The 20095-nt window shown below is 48.5% G+C and overlaps 1 protein-coding gene across 1 annotated transcript in view; it reads right to left on the bottom strand.

Moving 5' to 3' along the window:
- Nucleotides 1-826: 826 nt before the first annotated feature.
- The window catches only part of LOC128715061 (serine/threonine-protein phosphatase 6 regulatory ankyrin repeat subunit B), a 35363-nt gene continuing 16094 nt past the window's right edge, over nt 827-20095 (bottom strand). Inside the window, exons 5-17 of the mRNA XM_053809944.1 lie at nt 15942-16034; nt 11635-11848; nt 11258-11553; nt 10886-11188; nt 9364-10791; nt 8705-9241; nt 8426-8632; nt 7547-8240; nt 6546-6650; nt 4719-4930; nt 3052-3180; nt 1840-1972; nt 827-1086 (exon numbers count right to left, since the gene is read on the bottom strand). Coding sequence (XP_053665919.1) covers nt 827-1086; nt 1840-1972; nt 3052-3180; nt 4719-4930; nt 6546-6650; nt 7547-8240; nt 8426-8632; nt 8705-9241; nt 9364-10791; nt 10886-11188; nt 11258-11553; nt 11635-11848; nt 15942-16034 — 4611 coding nt within the window. The remainder of the gene's footprint in view (nt 1087-1839; nt 1973-3051; nt 3181-4718; nt 4931-6545; nt 6651-7546; nt 8241-8425; nt 8633-8704; nt 9242-9363; nt 10792-10885; nt 11189-11257; nt 11554-11634; nt 11849-15941; nt 16035-20095) is intronic.

Here is a 20095-nt window from a genome sequence, read left to right as displayed (position 1 = left end):
GGCGATGATTGTCTCGAATGTCTTCAAATGTTATTTTTTTGTCATTATTTTTTTCATCAGCCTCCATACCATGCACCAATCAACACGCAACACATACAATTTCAGAAAATATATTTTCCATCTGTTTTCATATAATTTTCCATTCACAACTGTACATCACCAAATGGGCAGAGCGGTCTGGGTCGATTGGGAGTTTACGTACAAAAACATTTATCTAACTTAGCACAATCCAAAATGAAATATAAACATTTGCCGAACTCCTTATCCAGCTTGTGTTCTAACCTGAAACAAAGAGCTTCCTTTCCTGCATCCTGCCATTTCACTCACCCGTGTGTGTGCAATCGAAGTTGGATTTGTTTTTGGTTTTCGTTCAACAGCATAGCCTTATCTAGTAGCGTTCCCTTATCAAATACGGTATCGTTAAACACAGCAAACTGAATCAAAACGTTGTACAACACTCATAGTTTGGAGTTTCAAAACTTCTGCCACGCTATCGCTCCACCGTACGGGTTTCCTTATTACGCGATGATGGTAAAAAAATCGAACCTATATTTACACCTCACCGGACAAAATGTGTCCTTCCGCACGTCCATTTTGTTTTTTTGCTAACTATCTACATTTCGGTTTCTACAACGTACTCCCGCTAAACGCTGCTGCTATTCTACACTTACGTCGCAATGCCTTCCGCTGGCAGCACGATCGACATCACGAGACGTTTTACGAGCGTGGTCGTCAAATCCGGTGTGAAGATTCCACAGTCAATCCCCGGATTGGCAGTTAGTGTTAGCAGTTTTTTCTTACGGATTCGGAACGTGCCTCACTCCTCTTACACCTTGTTGACGTTGTTGCCCATCTGCTGTTGATCGTTGCCACCGCCACCGCCCGGTCCATTGTTGGTCGAGTGATTATCGCCCTCCGAGTCCTTCATCGAGCCACCGTCCTCCGAGTCGTGGCCGACGAGCGCCCGGTACTTCTTCGAAATCGCTTCCCAGTCCGCAACGTTCTCGATTCGGGTCGTATTGACAGTGGTGAAACTGACTTGCGAGCCAAGAGGAGACAGATGCATGACGGAAAGTGCTGTCGAGTCTGCTGCCCAGTGGCAAGTCGATCCGGTCGATCAGATGAGACAGGGGAGAAACAAACCAAGAAACGCGTGTAAGTTAAGCCTGTTTGGCTAGCGGAATGCGGGAAGTGGCCTGATCTGCGTATCGGATCTGGAAGAGATCACGATCAACGAAGGCCTAGTGTATCGTTCGGTGCTGTCAACTTTGTAAAACTCATCAACATCTCAAACCATTACTTAGTCAACTCTACTTAGACTACTTTTCTGTTAGTACGAAGTTAGTACAGGTTGAAACTTCCAAATTACAAAGAGATGTCTTTAATCTGATCAATAAACTTTACGGCTAGTTTAGGCTGTTAAAGAATTACTACTGCTAAATGATTGATCGGTCCATAGAACACCTTGATCGGTAAATGATCGTTCTCGGCAACAAGCTAGACGACAGTTAAAATACTTCAAGATACAAACACGCGTTACACACTAGTACTTACAACCGAAGATACCGTAGTTTAGAGGGTCCTTAAAGTACTATAAAATTAAATATCTATTTAAGGAAACAAAAGCTTATGTGGAACATAACACCTCCAGTAATAAAGCCCAATATGTAGCCTCGATGTATCCTCGAATGAAAGCTCCATGCGAGGACACATCCGAGTTATAGTTTAATCAGCAGCAAACAAAACGAAGGACGATGCGATGTTCCGCGTGTAAAGGGAATGGCTACAATAGGAATCTATAAAAACCAGACAAGCGCATGCTGTCGCTACTGTGCACACCTTTAGGAGCCACCTGACCTTTCTTCACTTTCGACAACCATTTGGCGCCGGCTTTGGTGCGCGGACTCTGCTGTCCACGGTGAAGATTCATCATCTGCACCAGCGACGGTCGTTTCTTCTTCACAATACGTGCCTGTTGAGGATAGAGAAGTTAAGGGTTTGATGGCGTGATCGTTTTGCGTGATTTTTTTTTTGTTTCATAGGTCGTCGTTCGCGCTTAAGCAAGTTTGCCCATGCAAGTAGTGAATGGAGATGGGAAACATGTGATCAACAGCATTTGGTAAGCTCTGCTCTTGTTTTGGAGCGTTTAGAACAAGAACTTGTGAGTAATTTTGTCCCCTTAATGTGACACTTTGCCGGTCTGACAATCTCAATATCTCCTCTCCTTGTTTACGTAGACGTAGGTATAGATGTAGACGTAGACGAAAATCGACAGGTATGTAAAGGGCAGAAGAACCTTGATATAAAAATCGAGAGCACAGAGATTGGTTCGATACAAATGAAGAGTGTCCGCTTTCTTAAAGATTTAGCACGGGAAGAGGATAGAATTTTTTAGATAAATTATATATATTTAATTTATTTATATAACCTCGCCATGTTATGCCCAAAGATATAGTTATTATATAGATATAGTTATGATTTCCGAACCATCCAAGTAGTCTCACATGCTGCCTAGAGAACTTTTGTAGATGAATTTCAAACGGTTCCGGTCAACTGACGTTAGACGGTTCGGCATTGTCGATAGCTTTTCTTTTTAAATAATGATCCTGCACTTTATCAAAATGGCCCCAAATGTTCATGTTTTCAATGCGTGGAAAAGCAAAAGCGAGCTTTGAATTGATCGCATGTTTCGTTTGTTTATGGAATATATGCAAAGCGATGGAGTTTGTATGCACTTGAAACAGAGGAATAATAATTTTGAAATTAGAATTTCCCACCCCACAAAAAAACGGTGAAACTCCACAATGAAAGAAATGTACAGAATATAATAGGAACATACTCTGTTATCTTACAAAAATGTACAAGCAATGCTTTTTTCCATTTAAGTTCATCACAAATGATCAGTCTTTGTGACGGATCACGTTTATCGTACCTACCACCAGCGTTATTTGATCAATCGGCATGATATGATCGTGAGTCGAATGGTCTGACGCGACAATGATCGGTACCATTCGGATACCCGTCCGGGTTACCAATGGCTAAAGTACTTACCCGCACTTTCTCTACTATCCACACGAACCAGGTTGTGACGAGATTCATCGGCGACGGTGCCGTCGACGTTCGATGCATGTTACGGATCAGCTTCGACAAACCGTACTTCCACTCAATATCCGATTGCGCCTAAATTGTCCCGATGGAGGAATTGTTGGGAAGAGGTGAGAAAGTTTAATATTAGGCAATTTTGCTGCACATCAATCAGTTAGGTGGTAAAAAAATGCTTTTTTTCTGGTTGGAAAAGGGGAACAGTGTGTTCCACCGGGATCACACATGGATTATTTTTGGAATAAAAAAAGGATAATAAAAAAAACTGTCTAATTCAATTATTTCAAACAAAAAATGAGAAGAAATTCCAGAATTTCATTTAAAATAAAACCAATATAGTACTACATTTCTGTGTCTCTGTGTAGAATATCTGTGTGGAAACGTATGTTAAGAATTGATGGCTTAACGATAAACGGTATGGGGACGAAGGAAAGCGTGTAAAGCTCCATTATTGTAAGGCGGTCGATGGTGGCTGCAAAGCACGATGGTGGCAAGGAACAAAAGTGTAGTTTAAAAATTACAACAAAGGTTAGTTTTTTTTTTCTATTTGGTCAATATTCACGCACACCCTCCGGGGCACAATGGCGGGTCGGACGGTGCGTCATGACCTTCCGTCTCACCAAGGCGCCCCCATATGACGTAGCCGGATGGACGGGACACAGGTGGTGCTTACGTAGTGGAACGCTTTGCTAATACCGATCTACCGAACCGTACCGTAGTGCCGTTTCCAATCCATCCTCGTCACATTGAGAGCGTGTGCGCCCTTACCAGAATAAACTACAAACGGAAATGTTCAAAAACCGGGAACTGTAGTGTGGGAAGTTCTATCGGGATGGCGGACAAGTGGAAGTGGACTCTGGAGTGTCGAGTGTACTGGAGGGAAAGGAATCTCTACAACAGGGTGCAGAGCAAATTTCCAACTGGTGCCAGGAGACACTAAATTAAACAAAAAAAAAAAAAACACACACACACAAAACGGAAAACGGAACGGAACGGGGTACGGAAGGATCACCACGGGACTAGGATCTCGAATGGGTCAATACTTTGAACATTTAATTGACAATGATACCTGAATTCTCTGATACGTATCAGACATCATAGCAATGAGCAGATTGATAAGTACAACAACTGATACCAACATGTAAATGCCAAATACAATTTTAAACAAGTACTCAGTCCAATAGGGTTGCGTTCTGGTTGTATTCGGTGTCATTTTATCAATTTGTGTTTGATCGGTGGTAGTTTGACCAAATACAGCGAAAAAGAGCAGCTCAAATGACAGTATGGGATTCATGCGCACTGTTGGTGTTTGGTTGGCGATTTGAGACGTTTTTTTTGGTGGGGCGGGTTGGTTTAAGGTTTTGCGCATCGAGTTTTCGTGTGTCAGTAAGGGTGTAAATTAATGTATCGTTTTGCCCCCGAATTATTCCCACGTTGGTATTCGCCAATCGGTATTATTCGTGTGTAATGTATGGGTGGGGGGGTGGTTCATTTTTTTTTCGAATCAAAAAGAAAACGGGGAGAAAAAAGAGAAAAAGAGAAAGAGAAAAAGAGAGAGAGAAAGAGAGAGAAAGAGAAAAGAGAAGAGACAGCACTTTAGCACACGTAAAACTAACCTGGATGCGTTGATAGGTATCCGACATCATAGCGATAAGAAGATTAATGAGCACTACTACGGAGACTAACATATAAATGCCAAATACTATCTTGAACAAATTTTCCGTCCACTCGGGACGGGACGAGCGCTGCGAGTTGATGTCATCCGGTGACGTTTGCCCGAACACAGCGAAGAACAGCCGCTCGAACGCGATGATCGGCGTCATCGGAACTGGAACCGGGTAGGGTGAGAGGAGAGTGCGTGTGAGTGTGGGGCGCGTGTTTCCGTTCCGTCCTGGTTGTCATTGCTACCGCAGCCCTACCGCGTCCTGGTGATGTCCCGGTTTGCCCACTAGCTGGCGCTACCTACTACTTTTGTGCCCTAAAGCCCGCTGAGAATCGCTGTTGCCGCGCTGTCGTCCACTCGACGTCCGGTGGAAGTGTTCCAAATCCAACGGTGGTGCGAGAGTGCTAATTTGGGGGAGGGTGCGATGGATTGTTTAACATACGTGTGCAGCTACAAAAGCGAGGTGCTCTGTTGTGGTGCAACTTGATGCGGCAGGTACTTCCAACTACGAGACTACAACTGTAACTCAAAGAAACAATGCACTTATAGAATGTAAAGTGGAAAACATGCAGATTTCTAGCGTAAGATCAAAACATCATAATAACACGAACGAGCAACAGGAAACAACGATGTGGAAAATAGATGAAAATAAAGAAATTGAAGTAACAACATAAAGTAACGGAAGTAAATATAAGGAAGAAAGGAAACATAACCAGTAACATAACAGAGAATATCAGCAGAGCAAGCGAGCGATATGCACATTCCGAACGTTAGACAATGCGCCTCTAGGACAGGCAAACGAGCGAGCGCTGCAATGGTTCGAGCAGAAGAGGGATATTCAGTGCATGCGTTCGGTGTATAACACAACAAATTTAATCCTTCATATTAAAAAAAAAACCCCGTACGTAGTTAACCATTACCGTTGCCAGGACATTCGCGGAGAGTTTAGCAGCATGCTTTCAAAACAGGCGTGTTTCATATGAAAGAACAGAAAAGTAACAGTTTGTAGTAGTAGGAACACAGTAACAGGTGGAGAGTAAAAAACAGAAAACGAGAAACATGGACACAACACATCAACAAAACCAAACCAGCACATCGCACAACATTCGACAGGAAAACAGGCGTGACACTCGGGTAATTGAAAACTAATCCAAACGAAATCGAAAGCACGGATGCAAAAAACCCCGATGCAACAGGAACAAACGCTCGAGACAGAGGAGAAAGCATACAGACACGCTAGTTGCCACCGAACCGAAACGTTCGATGGCGTGAAGGGCAGGCCAGGCACACTTTCAAATTCCAAGGTGCAACAGGAGCTCCAATAACATGGGTGCTGATCCAGAATGGAGAGAACACAGAGCAAACGAGTGTAATGTAAGCGCACGATACAGTCAAGGCTGGGAAGGGGGGGGGGGAAAGATCCCAATTCTGAGATGCTTCAAAGTGCTGCAATGCAAGAACACACAGCGCTACCACACACTCAGACAATGCCATGCCGTCTGCAAATCACACGAGCAGCTGTGAAATGTCTTGACCCTGTGCGTCCCGTTTCATTCTTGCCGTTCGACAGCGTTAAATGCCTTTCAAGTCGTTAGCGCGATGCGTTCTTCAAAAGAGATCTAAGCTTTCTAACGATCCTCTATGTTCAGCAGTTCTGCTATTCTATCGTGTTTCAGTAACAGTTTCAATCCAGGACGTTTGCGTCTCGGGGGAGTGGGGAGGGTTGGCACCCATTGGTGCACCACCCCCCCTGTGTCCAATCGGTTACGATGCAACTTACTGTCGGCTTTGTGCTTTCGACGGTAGTCATTGATTTGCTCTTTCGCGACAGCGACACGCTTGACGCGCTCGACTTCGGTATTGGCGATATCGCCGCCATCTGCAGCTGCGATAGTTACGCAGAGTGAAGAGATGAAGAGAAAGAGAAGAGAAAGAGAAAGATATAGATAAAGAGATAACGGAGTGATAGAGACAGACGGAAAGCAGAGAGAAACAAAGAGTTGATAGATTTCATAGTATAGGAAACATAATGATAAATCAAAAAAAAGAGAAAAATCAGAGATTAAACAAATTTCGAGATCAAATGCATCTATTTTTCAACAAAAAAATACAATTTTTAAGCTACCTTGAACTTTCCAAACCAATTCCAATACAGCAGTAAATGCAATAAATATTCTTCTAAAAAAATAATATTAATGAGCATTAATTAAAATTTGAAGCCTTTTTTGAGTACAATATGTAAATGGTGGAGTAACGAACGATGGAGTTGGTCAAGGAATATACGACATCCTCCAGCAAACGTCAGTACCTCAAGTTACATCAAGCTACACAAAGCGCTATGAAAGGAAAAAAAAACAAACAACTTATCCATTTCTACCAAAAAAGACAAGGCATGCAAATTTGGTGACAAACGGAAAACGCATCAACATAACAGTTAAGTCCAAATTAATCTTCTTATATTCGCATACATTTGATCGCTCGTGTTTTTGGAAGTTCAGACAAGAGCCGTTCCAATTTCCGCGCATGTTTAAGATTACCTATCAGCCGCTTCGTCCGTGGTGAGGGACGAATCAGTATGGGGTGAGATCGTTTGCTAGAGATTACTCTAGCAGGAGAAGATCGCATAGACAGCTTCCACATGACGCTACTGTACACAGCACGTCATGCGGCGAGTCTAGTGGGATGTGGCCTGTTTTACGGTTCCACCAAATGGGTAACCCGTACCAGCCGAGAGGGTGACTATGTAAGAACGGGGACGGTGCAAACCAACCAAAGACTTACCGTCGCTGAAGTACGCAGCCGACGCCACCGTACGGGGCAGCCGTCGAATCTCGTCGACGCTGAAATTGTGAAATGATTGATTCAGCGCGACGATGTGCATCGAAAAGCCAAACACGAAGATCGCCAGCACGGCCAGAAAGCGGGCGAGATCCTTGAGCAGATCGCCGATAATGATGGCCCACGGGCCGAACAGATGGTGGAAGGAGAGAAAGTCGAGAATCTGCACGCAGGCGAGCAGAAACGACAACGCGAAAAACTGATTCCGGCAGTACATCAGCGTTGGCCAGTAGGTTTTGTTCACGTACAGCATGCCGGACACGTGCACGCCCACACCTATAATACCGAACAGTAACACTAATACTTTGATACTACCCAGACCGGACTTGTCGCTCGGGTTGGTCAGCTCGAACAGTAGCAGCCCGCTCAGCCACACCAGCAGACCCCACTCGTACCAGTACGGCAGCAGGCTGGGCCGCACCACCGGGTAGATCGGGGTGATGCCCACAATCATCAGATGGATCATCAGGTAGATGTGCGAGGTGAGATAGGACATGAACTTGATGATGGGCACCTTGTAGAAGTTGTGCCCCAGTGGCAGCGTGAAGATGATCCACACCGGGGGACAGATGATGAAGCCTACGAACAGCAGCATGATTCGCCACGCCGTCCAGTTGAGCGTACCTCGCCAGAGTTCCTGCCGGTATAAGACATCGATCAGTATCGGTGACCGTTGCGGCATGAACACTCGAACGTGCCAACCGTAAAAGTTGAACACTGGTGGCAATCGTGAAAAAAACACACTCGAGCGGGACAATCTTCCTCTGCAGGGACGCACAAGCTAAGCCATCTACTACAGAGAGAAGATTACCTATGGTTTACCTGCAGGTAGCGCTGCACAACCGTGTGGGCGATCACCTCCTTTTGCTCGTTTTCGATCAGCACGTCCAGGAACTCCATGTTGCGTCGGTCGGTAGCCGTGAGAATACGACCTGCCGAGTCTGCACCTGCGGCCAGCGCCAGCAACTCGGTAGCCATCGTTTCACACTGCTTACCGGCCGCGATCAGATCCTTCGCACGTTCCTTTTCCTGCACGTGCGAGATAGAGTATGGACAATGGTTAAAACAATCGCCAAGTGCCCTCCGGGGGCAGACGAATACCTTTGTCGATAGGACCATAAAGATGTTCGATAACTTAGCCGCCGTATCAACGGGAGCGGGTGACACCAGGACAAACTCCTCGATCGGTTTATTGTTGTGGTTCTTCGAAACGATCATTAGATTGTACACGAAGCGCTTGTCCTCCATCAGCGCGTAGGTGTCGTGCTCCTTGTGCATCAGATACTTCAGCACATCGTTGTGGCCCTCGGAGGCGGCGAACCAGATCGGCGCACAGCTGTAGTTCGTTTCCGATTTGGGCGAACCACCGGCCTCCACCAGCAGCTTCACGACATCTAGATACCCCGCCTTGGCAGTGCAATGCAACGGTGTCCACCCGTTCTTGTCCGACGCATTGATCTCGGAGCCCTGGCCGAGCAGGACTTCCACCATCTGATAGTGACCGTGCATAGCTGCGATGTGTAGGCCGGTTTTCCCGTGCCGATCTACACTGTGCAGAAGTTCGGCCGATCGGCTGAGCAGCAGCCCCACAATCGGGACGTGCCCACCGAAACACGCTAAATGCAGAGGATTGTAACCCTGGAAGTATAGAACGAGGGCTATCGATTAACACTCACAAGGTCACTGCGAAATAGGTCCCACCATCAAGTCACACATCCCGATAAGGCTGGAGAGAGCCGTCAGCATTCGTTCATACATACGTTTTCTGTAGTTGCAGCATCGACCTGAACACCGGCTGAGTTGAGCAGCAGCCGGACCACGTTCTCGTTGCCGGAGTACGCCGCCAGATGGAGTGGCGTCAACCCGGACTCGTTCCCTAATTCAGGTACTAATGATGTTCCAGATGGAGAATCAGATTTAACTGTCGCAGGTACGTTGATCAGCAGTTCACGCACGGTGTCTGCTTGCCCATAGTACGCGGCCACATGCAGTGGCGTTAAACCCAATTTTTTACTGGACACCCTTAGCGAATTAGTGCTGCGCATAACCTCTAGCACCTGGCCGTGCCCGTTCTTGGCCGCCAGATGCACGGCGGTGAAACCGGACTTGTTCTCATCGGTGCAGGATGCACCGGCCCGGACAAGCACCTTTACGACGTCCGCGTGTCCGCCCTCGGCCGCCAGCTGTAGCGGCGTCGAGTCGGTTAGCTTGTTCCGCGTCGAGATCACGCCGTTCCGGTCGAACTTCATCAGCTCCTCGATCACCTTGACGGAGCCCTGCATCGCGGCGATGTGAGCGCAGGTGTTGCCGTCCTTGCTCGTCGCCATTACCAGGTTGGGGTGCTGCTGAAGGAATAGTTTGGCCACTTCGGAGTAGTTGTTCTGGGCGGCTACGTGAATCGGCTTCTGGCCGACGTCATCGGTCGCGTCGATGTTGGCACCTAGTTCCAGAAGCAGTTTACACACGTTCATCTGTCCACTGGCCGCCGCGAGATGGAGCGGCGTCTGCTTCCGCAGCGTCAGGATGTCTACCACCGCATTGTGGTCTCGGATCAGGAACTTCACCAGCTCCGAGTACCCGTTCATTGCTGCGAGATGTAGCGCCGTTCGCCCGACCCGTGACTTTGAGTTGATGAACGCCTTGTTCGTGATTAGTGCATCGCAAACCTGCAGGTACCCGTGCTCTGCGGCTAGGTGCAGCGCCGACCGGCCCTCATTATCGAACACGTCCACCCTGGCATGGTTGGCGAGCAGGTTGTTGACCAGATCCATGTGGCCCCGATTGCACGCGATCAGCAACGGGGTCCACCCGACCGACGACTGCCGGTTCATCGCCTTCTGGATGTCCGTCGCCGACATGTGGCTGATCATCTCGGTCAGCACATCATTATTGCCAGCGACGGCCACCGCATGAAAGCACGTTTCCTGAGTTGACTTGGTGCTGAGCGCGACGTCCGCACCGCTCTCGAGCAGCATCCGCACGATATCCCGGTCGCCGTTCGGTTTCTTCACCTCCTCCTTCGTAACCTGACAAGCGTAGTGTAGGGCGGTGGCACCATCCTCGTTAGTGAAGTTAAGATAGTTCCGCAACACCTCCTTCCCATGCTTCATCATCACAAAGTCGATCAGATGCTTTACGATCTGCGGATGGCAGTTCCTCGCTCCCAAATGGAGAGGCGTTTCACCAACCTGAAGAAATATAACAGAAAAAAACACACGGTTATTGTCCTCTTCAACTCTTCAACTCTTCAACTTCCTCTAGGTCCTCAAGAGTTCCACTTACGTTAGACTTGATCAGTGGATCTCCGTTGTCTTCGAGTAGCAAGTCGAGCGTGAGTGTGTTGCCGTTTTTTGCGGCCACGTGGACAGGCGTTTGACCATCGTCGGTAGTTTTGTTGGCACCTGCTCCGGACTTTAGCAACATCAACGCGCACCGGTCTCCGTCACGGACGCGCGCCGCGATATGCAGCGGCGTCTCCCGTAGCCGTCCGCCACGGACGTGTACCTCGGCACCGAAACCGAGCAGCGTTTCCACCACGGCCGGTTTGGCCGATTGAACAGCAATGTGTAAGGCAGTGTAGTGATCCTTATCAACGGAAGAGAACGCAGTGTTAGACGAGCTTGCTCGGCCTGCAGATGTCCTGCAGCTACTTACATTCGTTGGGACGTCCACTTTTTCACCCTTGTTCAGCAGCGTACTGATAATACCCACATGGCCGTACTTGGCAGCCGTGTGGATACTTCGTGCACCTCCCTTGTTTGGCATATGAAGATAGACACCCTTGCGAAACAACGTCGTTGCACACTCGGCATGACCGTTCAGTGAGGCGATATGCATCAGTGTACTACCATCCTTGGTTCGTTCGTAGATGCTGGCTCGATACTTATCCGCCAGAATTTCAATGATTGACGCATGTCCATTTTCAGCTGCCAGATGCATCGGTGTACGATCTGTGTGGCGCGTGGAACGGAAGGATGAGCGGTAACTTAAAGCGAGAGATCACATCAAACATCGCCACGCGCTACGAATACCTTGAAAATCAGTGATTCCTGCCGAGGCTCTCACGGTGTAAAAGTACTTCACCATCGCTTCATCGCCTTCGGCCGCTGCAATGTGGAGCGCAGTTTGACCTTCGCCATTCTGCACATCCACGTTGGCACCGTAGTCGATGAGTATTCGAGCCATCTCGACGTCCTTCCGCCGGGCGGCCAAATGTAGCGCCGTGTCGCCATTGGTAGTTGTGGCCTGTTGCGCATCCGAGGGTTTGTCAGAACCATCGGAAAGAAAGGAAGGAATACAACACAACATAGAGAAGCAAAGTGGTGGGAGAAAGAAAACACATCATTAGCACCACTCGCAATGGCCATCGTATCCGAAAATGGCACTATAGAAGAGAATTATACGACATCACATAACAGTTTAACACCACATTACTTCATCCACCACATCCAATATGAAGCCCCAGCGTCGACGCATACTTCCTGGTCCGATGGTTAATGCCAATGATGATCGATGGTGGTTGGTGACGTGGTGCAAAGATCACAAAGATGAATCGCAACACTACTGATTACTCTCCCGTACGCAGCTCTACTGCTAGAGGTTCCAATGCCGGCCGTAACACTATTCAGCAAAATTATGCAACATCTTGCCACTTGCTAGCTAGCGAGACGTACCTCGCACTACCCGACGCACGAACCGACTCGCGACGAATGCATTGTGCAACTGCAATGCCTATTGCAGCAGAGTCGTTGTCCAGTCTGGAGCTTCGTTCCGTTGGGGGGAATCGTCTGTCGTCATCGTTTTTCGTGCGTCCTAAATCCAACCCCGGTGCCAGTGGACATACTCGCTGATGCTCCTCGTCGCTAACCGTATATGTTTATGTACCAGAGTGATTGTTTATATTTAAAGAGCTCGAGCGTCGAGGCTGTTGTACGGTCGTTCTTCAGCCCCTCGTGGGAGTCTCTCAGTGCGGTGCGTTTTTTGTTTGCACCCTTGTGCCATGCACCCTGACTATGGACCATATGATTGGGACGGAATGACTGACGACCCACTGCAGGTGGTATATGTGTTTTATCACCGTCGTTGACCGGCGCAGGCTTTTCCGCTTTCTATTCGGTCATCCGTCTTGCCTTGGCAGTATGTAGTGCTGGGATCTGTTCTGTTTTTGCCGTTGTTTGGGCCAGGCCCAGAGCCCAGGAACAAAAACTCCAAATACCCAAATGCACTTGACTTGACTAAGGAATGGCTAACGGAACTTCGTTGACATGTCACTCCTGTTCCTGTTTTGAGTTTTTGCTACCCATTGTTCTGGCATGGCACTGCATTGGTACGGATTTTTTCCCCTGGTACTGTTGACATCTTACTCGAATATCTCATTCGCAGAAACAAACAATCCGAAGAACACTTTGCAAAGTAATTGTTCCCGTTATCCGTTGATTGGGCTTCAAATATCATAACATGTTCTGCTTTGCACATAACATAACGACGGTGGGAGGCTCAAAAAAAAAAAAAAGGACGACATGGGATCCCAGGGCACAATGACGAATGGGAGATTTTTTTTAAGGATTTCCTTCATGCTCCAACACCTCGACGAAGTGGTAAGCGGCGGCTAACAATATCAGCTGACATGGAGTTGATTTATAAGGTGAAGGTTTCGGGAACTGTTCCATCCGTTCCCACGATACGGGCATAGCTTGCATGTACCGTCAGCATTCCTTTCGATGTCGTTCCACTGTCGTGATCTTCACTGTGCGCTGCCTCACTGCATTTCCCGTGACTTATGTCGCGACCGCTTCCTAGAGTGTCCTTACAGTGCAAATACACAAAGCAAAACTGAAAAAAAAACTGATCAAGGATACGGGGACACACTCCTCCGACTTCCCTGCACACCCGTCGTCGATGGTGGCGCAACAGAAAAAAAAGGAGGACACTAAAGCGATGGGTGCCGCGCGGTTCAAGCAGACCAGGTGGAAGGCTGGTTGGAAAACTCAAGCCAAATACGCCTACGGCATAAAATTAAGAAGTTGAAGTTCAAGTCACACGTCACCGTACGGGGAGGAAGTTCAAGCGAGTATGCGGGCCGGGACAAATTAGCACACCAAGGTGATTGGTGTAGGCGCAACAATGCTTTTCAGCTGATGATGTCCTTGCTATGGTTGTGCATCAGAGCGTAACATAAAACGCGGCTAATATGTGTACTGCTGCCAAATAGGGTTGAAGTTGAGGTAGGGAAAGCTTATTCGTAGTAAAGTTTTGTACACAAGGAATTATAATATTTTCGTTAGCACTAAAGTGTAGTTCACACGCCCCAATATTCTACTCGTGCGCAAAATGTCTATTCCTACTCATCCTCAACTCCTGTGGATGTGCAAACCAGCCGAGCCAATGGTTCATTGAACCGCCCAAAGGTTATTATATCGTTATAATTAGAAAAACAAGCGATGAGCAGCAAATTGGCAACCTCAAAATAAAATGCTTCAAAAAACCGAGTCCCGACTTTCCTTTGATGATACCAATCAGTTATGGCACCGGAAGTGATGTTTATAATTATTAAACTCCCTTTTGCTGCCCACTAGAATGCCCCGAAGCTTAAACAATCTACTCAAAGCACTTTCCCCTAACAACTTTGGCTAGGTTTTCGTATTGATATAATCACGACTCTTTTTAGCACCTTCCCGGGCGGCCTACAATGTTAATGGTGCCTCGGAGTTGCTGGTGAAAAATCAAATCCTAAATGTAGTAAAAAAAAAAAAACACACTCACAAATTAATCGGCCCTACGCTCCGTTTGCTTCGCTCGGTTACCGAACAGCCAACCAACTTCCTAGACGCTTCCACCAATGCAGTTTACTAGCGCTATTTGGGGGGACCCTCACCCCCTAAAAAAAAAAGGAGTATTGTTTGTGCGGAACCGATTTTCCGATAGGCGCTAGTTTTAAAATTCCTTCAAGTCGCTGGTGTGGTGTGGACAGCGACTCCGTAGCGCTCATCGTTGGGCGTCGGCAACGGTACGATGCTTTCGCTTTTGTCAGGCATAATATTTGCACGGTTACCCGGCTTGAAGGTAACTTGGTTGTGACGAGACCGAAATGGGGTTGGTGAAACAAACACAACTTCGCTGGAACCGGAACGACAGAACCGTGGCAGCAACATTGAACAACCGTTTGTGTGTGTGTGATTTTTTGATTATTTCTTTGTTGTTTTTTTTTCGCAACAAAAATTCACATTCACGGTTGTGATGGACGGAGAACTGGTTCGCAGCCTGTGACGCGCGGTGGACGGTGGCTCAAACGGTTGGAAGTCCCTGGACGGGTGGGCACAAAAAATCAATCATTCCAGGGCCAAATCTGGGGCCCAAGCAACGACACGATTCGTGTGATTTTGACTTCTGAAAAACGCTACCCGAAGTGCAATCGCAGCAAAACACACACAGACACACAGAACTGACTAACAGCACCACACTTGAAAGGCTTTTGTCACGGACAAAGATCAGAGCAGAGCACAGCAGAGCTCTGCACATGCGGAGGTTGGATATGCTGCACATCGGTTGGGGGGCTCGAAGTGGGTCACAGCTACTTCGCGTAAGTCCCACGCCACCAATACCCACGGGTTGCACACCACTCAAACTGCACAAGATGCATGCATTCTATTCCTTCGTAGCACCGCGCACATTTAATCACAAACACTCGTCCTGGGCTGGTGGTATATGTTACTGTTCCGCAACACTCACTCACCGCTGCTCGCGGAGGGAATCCTTCACGTATCGCACCGCACCGCAAAGGAATTTGCCAGACAATACACACATTCCAGCCATTGATTGACGGACCGTTTCGCCGTCCACCAAGCTACTCCACCTGCCGCATTGCTGACAACACCTCCGAGCTTCGATGCACAAACTCGTTACGTAATCGTGCTGAATGCATTTTGAGCGCGTTGCTTAATTTCCGCAATGCCTTTGTCTCCCGCCGAGGGGGACTTGTGTTTTGGAAGCTTTCCACGTGCACTCAGAGGCCAATTTCCAATTTAGGAGAGCAATTTTATGTGGGATGCAAGCAACGTCTGAACTAATGATATCTATCGGTGCACTGAACCACACTACTCGGAATTTTGCTTATGGTGAGAAAAAGCGACACACACACACACAACTTTTTAGCACACGTACACACCACCACACACACACACATGCACACAGCGAAATTTTGAAGTAAAGCTTTAAACTTCTTCAATCACTCTTTCATTTTTTTGTTTGGAGGCTGCTGAGCACTAACTGCAAGCTGGATCGCGCTCCCAAACAAGAACTCTGTTCTCCGCAACAGCGAGCCGACCGTCACCGTACTCACCTTCAGCTGATCCGCCGTCTGGGATGAGAGCAACTCCCTGCACATCGACTGGTTGCCAGCCTCGACGGCCAGCAGTAGCGGGATCTTTCCTTTCTGTAAAAAATTATGCCTTACAATCTCTTTCCACGTGGCGGCCCGCCGGCGCTGCTTCCGGCGGTAGGTCAGCGAGGCAAACATGGTAGAAAGCTTATGCATCCCGGCCCGCTCCCGCTCCCGTTCCCGCTCCCGGCCGCCGGGACGTACGGGGTCCGGCCGACGGCGCTGTGAGGGCGGCTGCTGTGACGAGCGACGCCTGCTGCCGCTGGTGCTGCTGTTTTTGCGACCATTGCTACTGATGCTGCTGCTCCGTCCGGTGCCCTGTTCGGTGGCCGGCGCCACGGTCAGCCAGCTCCGGTCCCCGGTCCCGGCTCCGGGCCCGACCCGCGGCCCGGTCGGCTCGGTTCCCCCATTTACCTCGGTTGCGCTGCTGGCGAAGGCGGCGGAAAAGGAGGCCGCGGTCAGTTCGGTCGGCGATTTGGTTGGCGTACGAGGCGAGCTACCGTCCGTCGAGGCACGGTCGGCCTGCTCCGCCTGGCTGATGACGGCCGCCTTGATCGGGTTGAACTTGGCGTACTTCGACTGCACATTCTGGAAGCGCTTGCCAAAGTTGGACATGGTCCTACCGTACCCACTGTCATATTTAAACTACTGATGCGCGCAATTTCGTACCGCTTTGCCTTGGCTTCGGTGCTTTCGGCGTTACCGCTGGTTCGTTCCTTTTCATGCACTCCCCCTCTTGCAATCATATACACCCGCGCAAAGGCATACAATAAAACTACAACAACAGCAGCAGCAGCAGCAGCAGCAACGAAAAAAAAACCCTCACCCGACCGAACAGTCCTTCGAAACGCGATTCACGCGAGTCGTCGAAAACGGAAATCGCAGGGTGGGAGTGAGGTTAAGAAGAGGTCCAGGGAAGCGCGAGCGAGAGATAAGGATTCGACCGAGACGGAAGGAAACGATGGCACACGCTATACCACCCAATCGTTCGAACCGATTCGGTGTGTGCGAGCTTCGAACTCCATCTAGCAAAATAGAGAATTCGTTTCCGATTCGTAATCGCGCCCGGCTGCGAAATGACGGTACCAATATTGCTTGCCCGTTCGGATGGTGTTTCATACCGCGACCGGTATGATAGTGTTCGTGGAGCATTCCGAGCACTGGCACTGGCGCCCCTTATTGCCACGGTGCGAGCCAACTCGCGGAATAATGATATTCCGTACCGTGGTAAGCATACCGATGATAGCTCCAAGGTACCCGTCGGCGGTTATTATAAGGATATTTAATTTTCACCCCAACCACCCCCCCTGCTTGCTGCCAACCCCTTATCGACCCTCCTAGGAGCTGGAGCAAAATCCGAAGCGCCCACGGAATCAGCCACCCACGAACGAGGCATGATTCAAGCGGACGTTCCAATACTGCCAACACCTCGCATTCGTACCGAGCAAAGAACAAAAAAAAAACCTACACCTTTGCATTAAAATAGCTGCAATTTAGCACACAATTCCGCAGAATAGTTTCTCACCGTGCTGCGCGGTTTTGCATACATTCAGGCGCGTTTTCGTGCATAAAGAAGCGTAAAGGGCTCCTCGATAAATGATAAAACCATTGGCCCACCCCGACTATCTCAACATTTCTTGGGCCACCACACATACACACGCGTGTGGCCAAGCAATACCTGCACCCCGAGTCCGAATTCTTCGAATCTACATGAAACTCCACACGGAATGCTCCCAGCAACACCTTTCCCAAATTGACGGCATACGTTGGACAAGGAAGGGAAATACAAATTTTGACACAATCCACTACTTGTGCTGACTCGGTTGCTGCTGCTTCTTATTGCAGCCGCGAGACACGCAAAAACTAACCAAGCACCATAAATACTCAATGCTTGCGCTCCATCCCCCTCCCCCCCACGAAAACTCTCACCCCCATATAAGCGATTGCCACAATACACGTTCGGCTTTTTGGCAACGTGCATGTTCGGAAAGTTTCGCGACCCTTGCCCGTGATAGTGTTCACCTTTCCCTTCCCGAGCACTTTACCCCGGCTGCAGCAGCTATCAGCTGAAATGTTTATTGCGGCCGTATCGGGATGTGGGTCGTGCCAGAATACCTCTCCGATAGGTATATGACGATCTTCCATGCCTTGGCGCTTCTGCTGTGGCCTGCGAATAGATTGCAAACCTTCACGCAATGGTCCCGCACGAAAGCGTCAATTCGTAGGGAAAGTAAGAGATATCCCACAACCCACACAGCCACACACACACACACACACGCACACACCCCAATTCCTCCACAGTATTCAATTCACCGACCGTTTGCCGTGGCGTAAGGAAGACACTGAGCCGCGCAACCGAAAGCAGAAATCCGGAGCGGAGACGTACAACGCACAACAGATAGCAATGCTGCCGTGTGTACTGGCGAAATACGGGCAGCGGACCGGTTTACTGTGTGGCAAGGTGTCCGTACCTGGTCCCGGTAGAGCAGCTCAGCGTTGGGTCTCGCCGCACTCCTATAGGAAGATCGCAATGGACGCGGTTTCATCGCGCGCGCTCCTAGACTGTCACCTCACTACTGGTGGTGTGATCGAATTGTCACACGGCCCATGTGCGGATGAACAGTAACAGGTTTCCGTCTGATGGTCCGCAACCGCGCACGCCATATGCAAACACCTACCGGGTCTGGTGTGGGGTTGCTTCGACCGTCTCGCTCTGTGCCGCTGAAACTGTTCCACAAACGAACCACCGACGCAGAGCCTACTTATGCAAGTCTTTATGCACCTTCACCGTTCTATTTGCTCCAAATAGAAAAAAAAAGAAAAACTTCCCCGCGAGGTGTAGGGCAATAAAATTATAAATTGCAATTTTTATGAAAATCCTTTCCTTTACAATTCCACACCTACATTCAACCCGTGGTGCAGGCGATGGGCCACCCTCGCACAATGCAATAGGGCGGAGTGGGTAGAAAAGAAATACAATCACCCAAGGAAGAAGCACGAACTAACGCCCATGTTTCAGAAATGTGCAACAGGCACGCTCCAGCCTTCTTCCGGTTTCGTGCAGAAGCCAAAGTCCAGCAACTACCGGCAGATCTTAATTACAGGCCAGACACAGTGACCTCACTAACTTATGGCCAACCTGTAGGTGAGACTCTGGAACGGAACAGTAGCGAGCAGAAAGTTAAACCTTCTTAGCAGAGAGTGAAACACAAAACGCCAACGGTCGGTTTGGGGTGTTGAGGTTGGGTGGTCCTTCAATGGGTTTTCAACCCAACGGAAACCGATTCGCCATGCATGCCGTTACGGTGTTTCCATGTGCGATTGCTACCGAGACGCTACTCCCATTGCCATTATTGGCATTCCGCTGGAATACGTGGCGAATGTCATAAATTGTTTTTTTTCCCACTATTTATTGCTATTGATCCAACCGAAAGGTAATCGCACAAAGCGTGTCTAAGCGTTCCCATTCGGTTCGTAACCGAAGGCGGTTGTTTAGGTTTAGAGTCTGATGTGAGTAGCGTTTAAGCAGCAAGTAGAACCTGCTTAAGATGGTAAACGGTTTAGCTGTTTATAAACTGTTCGGTAAGTAACGTAAAGAAGCGTTTCGTTTATTTCATTTTCCCATTTCTATTTGAATATTTCAAAGTAAATCAAGTGTGGGATTGCAACCGAAAGCCCATCATTCAACATTCACTAAATCGTGTTACATGCTTTCCCATGTTATCCCTTGCTATCGTACAAGGATTCATTCACCACCCTGGACCTTGATTGATACCAGGTCCTTACGGTGCAGAATATCGATTTTACGCTTCATCATCAATCATTTGGCATTGCATAGCGATACATTGCGCGAAAATGCTTATGCTAAAGGTGTAGAGTCCCGGAGCGCCAAGGTGTAGAGTCTTTCTCACAAGGCGCGACTACAACAAAACCAACCCACCGGCCCAAAGAAGCTTCACACACTATCAGCTCATTACGGGGTGAGCGCCTTCCACCAACAATAGGCATCACTTACAACAGGGCACGGCAAGGCGGAATCGCATTCCGAAGGACAATTTCCATAACAACCAATCTAATCGACTGGTCCGATAGCGGGGTGAAGAAAACGAAATAAA

This window comes from Anopheles marshallii, chromosome 3 (assembly GCF_943734725.1).
Source record: "Anopheles marshallii chromosome 3, idAnoMarsDA_429_01, whole genome shotgun sequence".
Taxonomy (NCBI): domain Eukaryota; kingdom Metazoa; phylum Arthropoda; class Insecta; order Diptera; family Culicidae; genus Anopheles; species Anopheles marshallii.
This window is presented reverse-complemented; position numbering and strand designations above follow the sequence as displayed.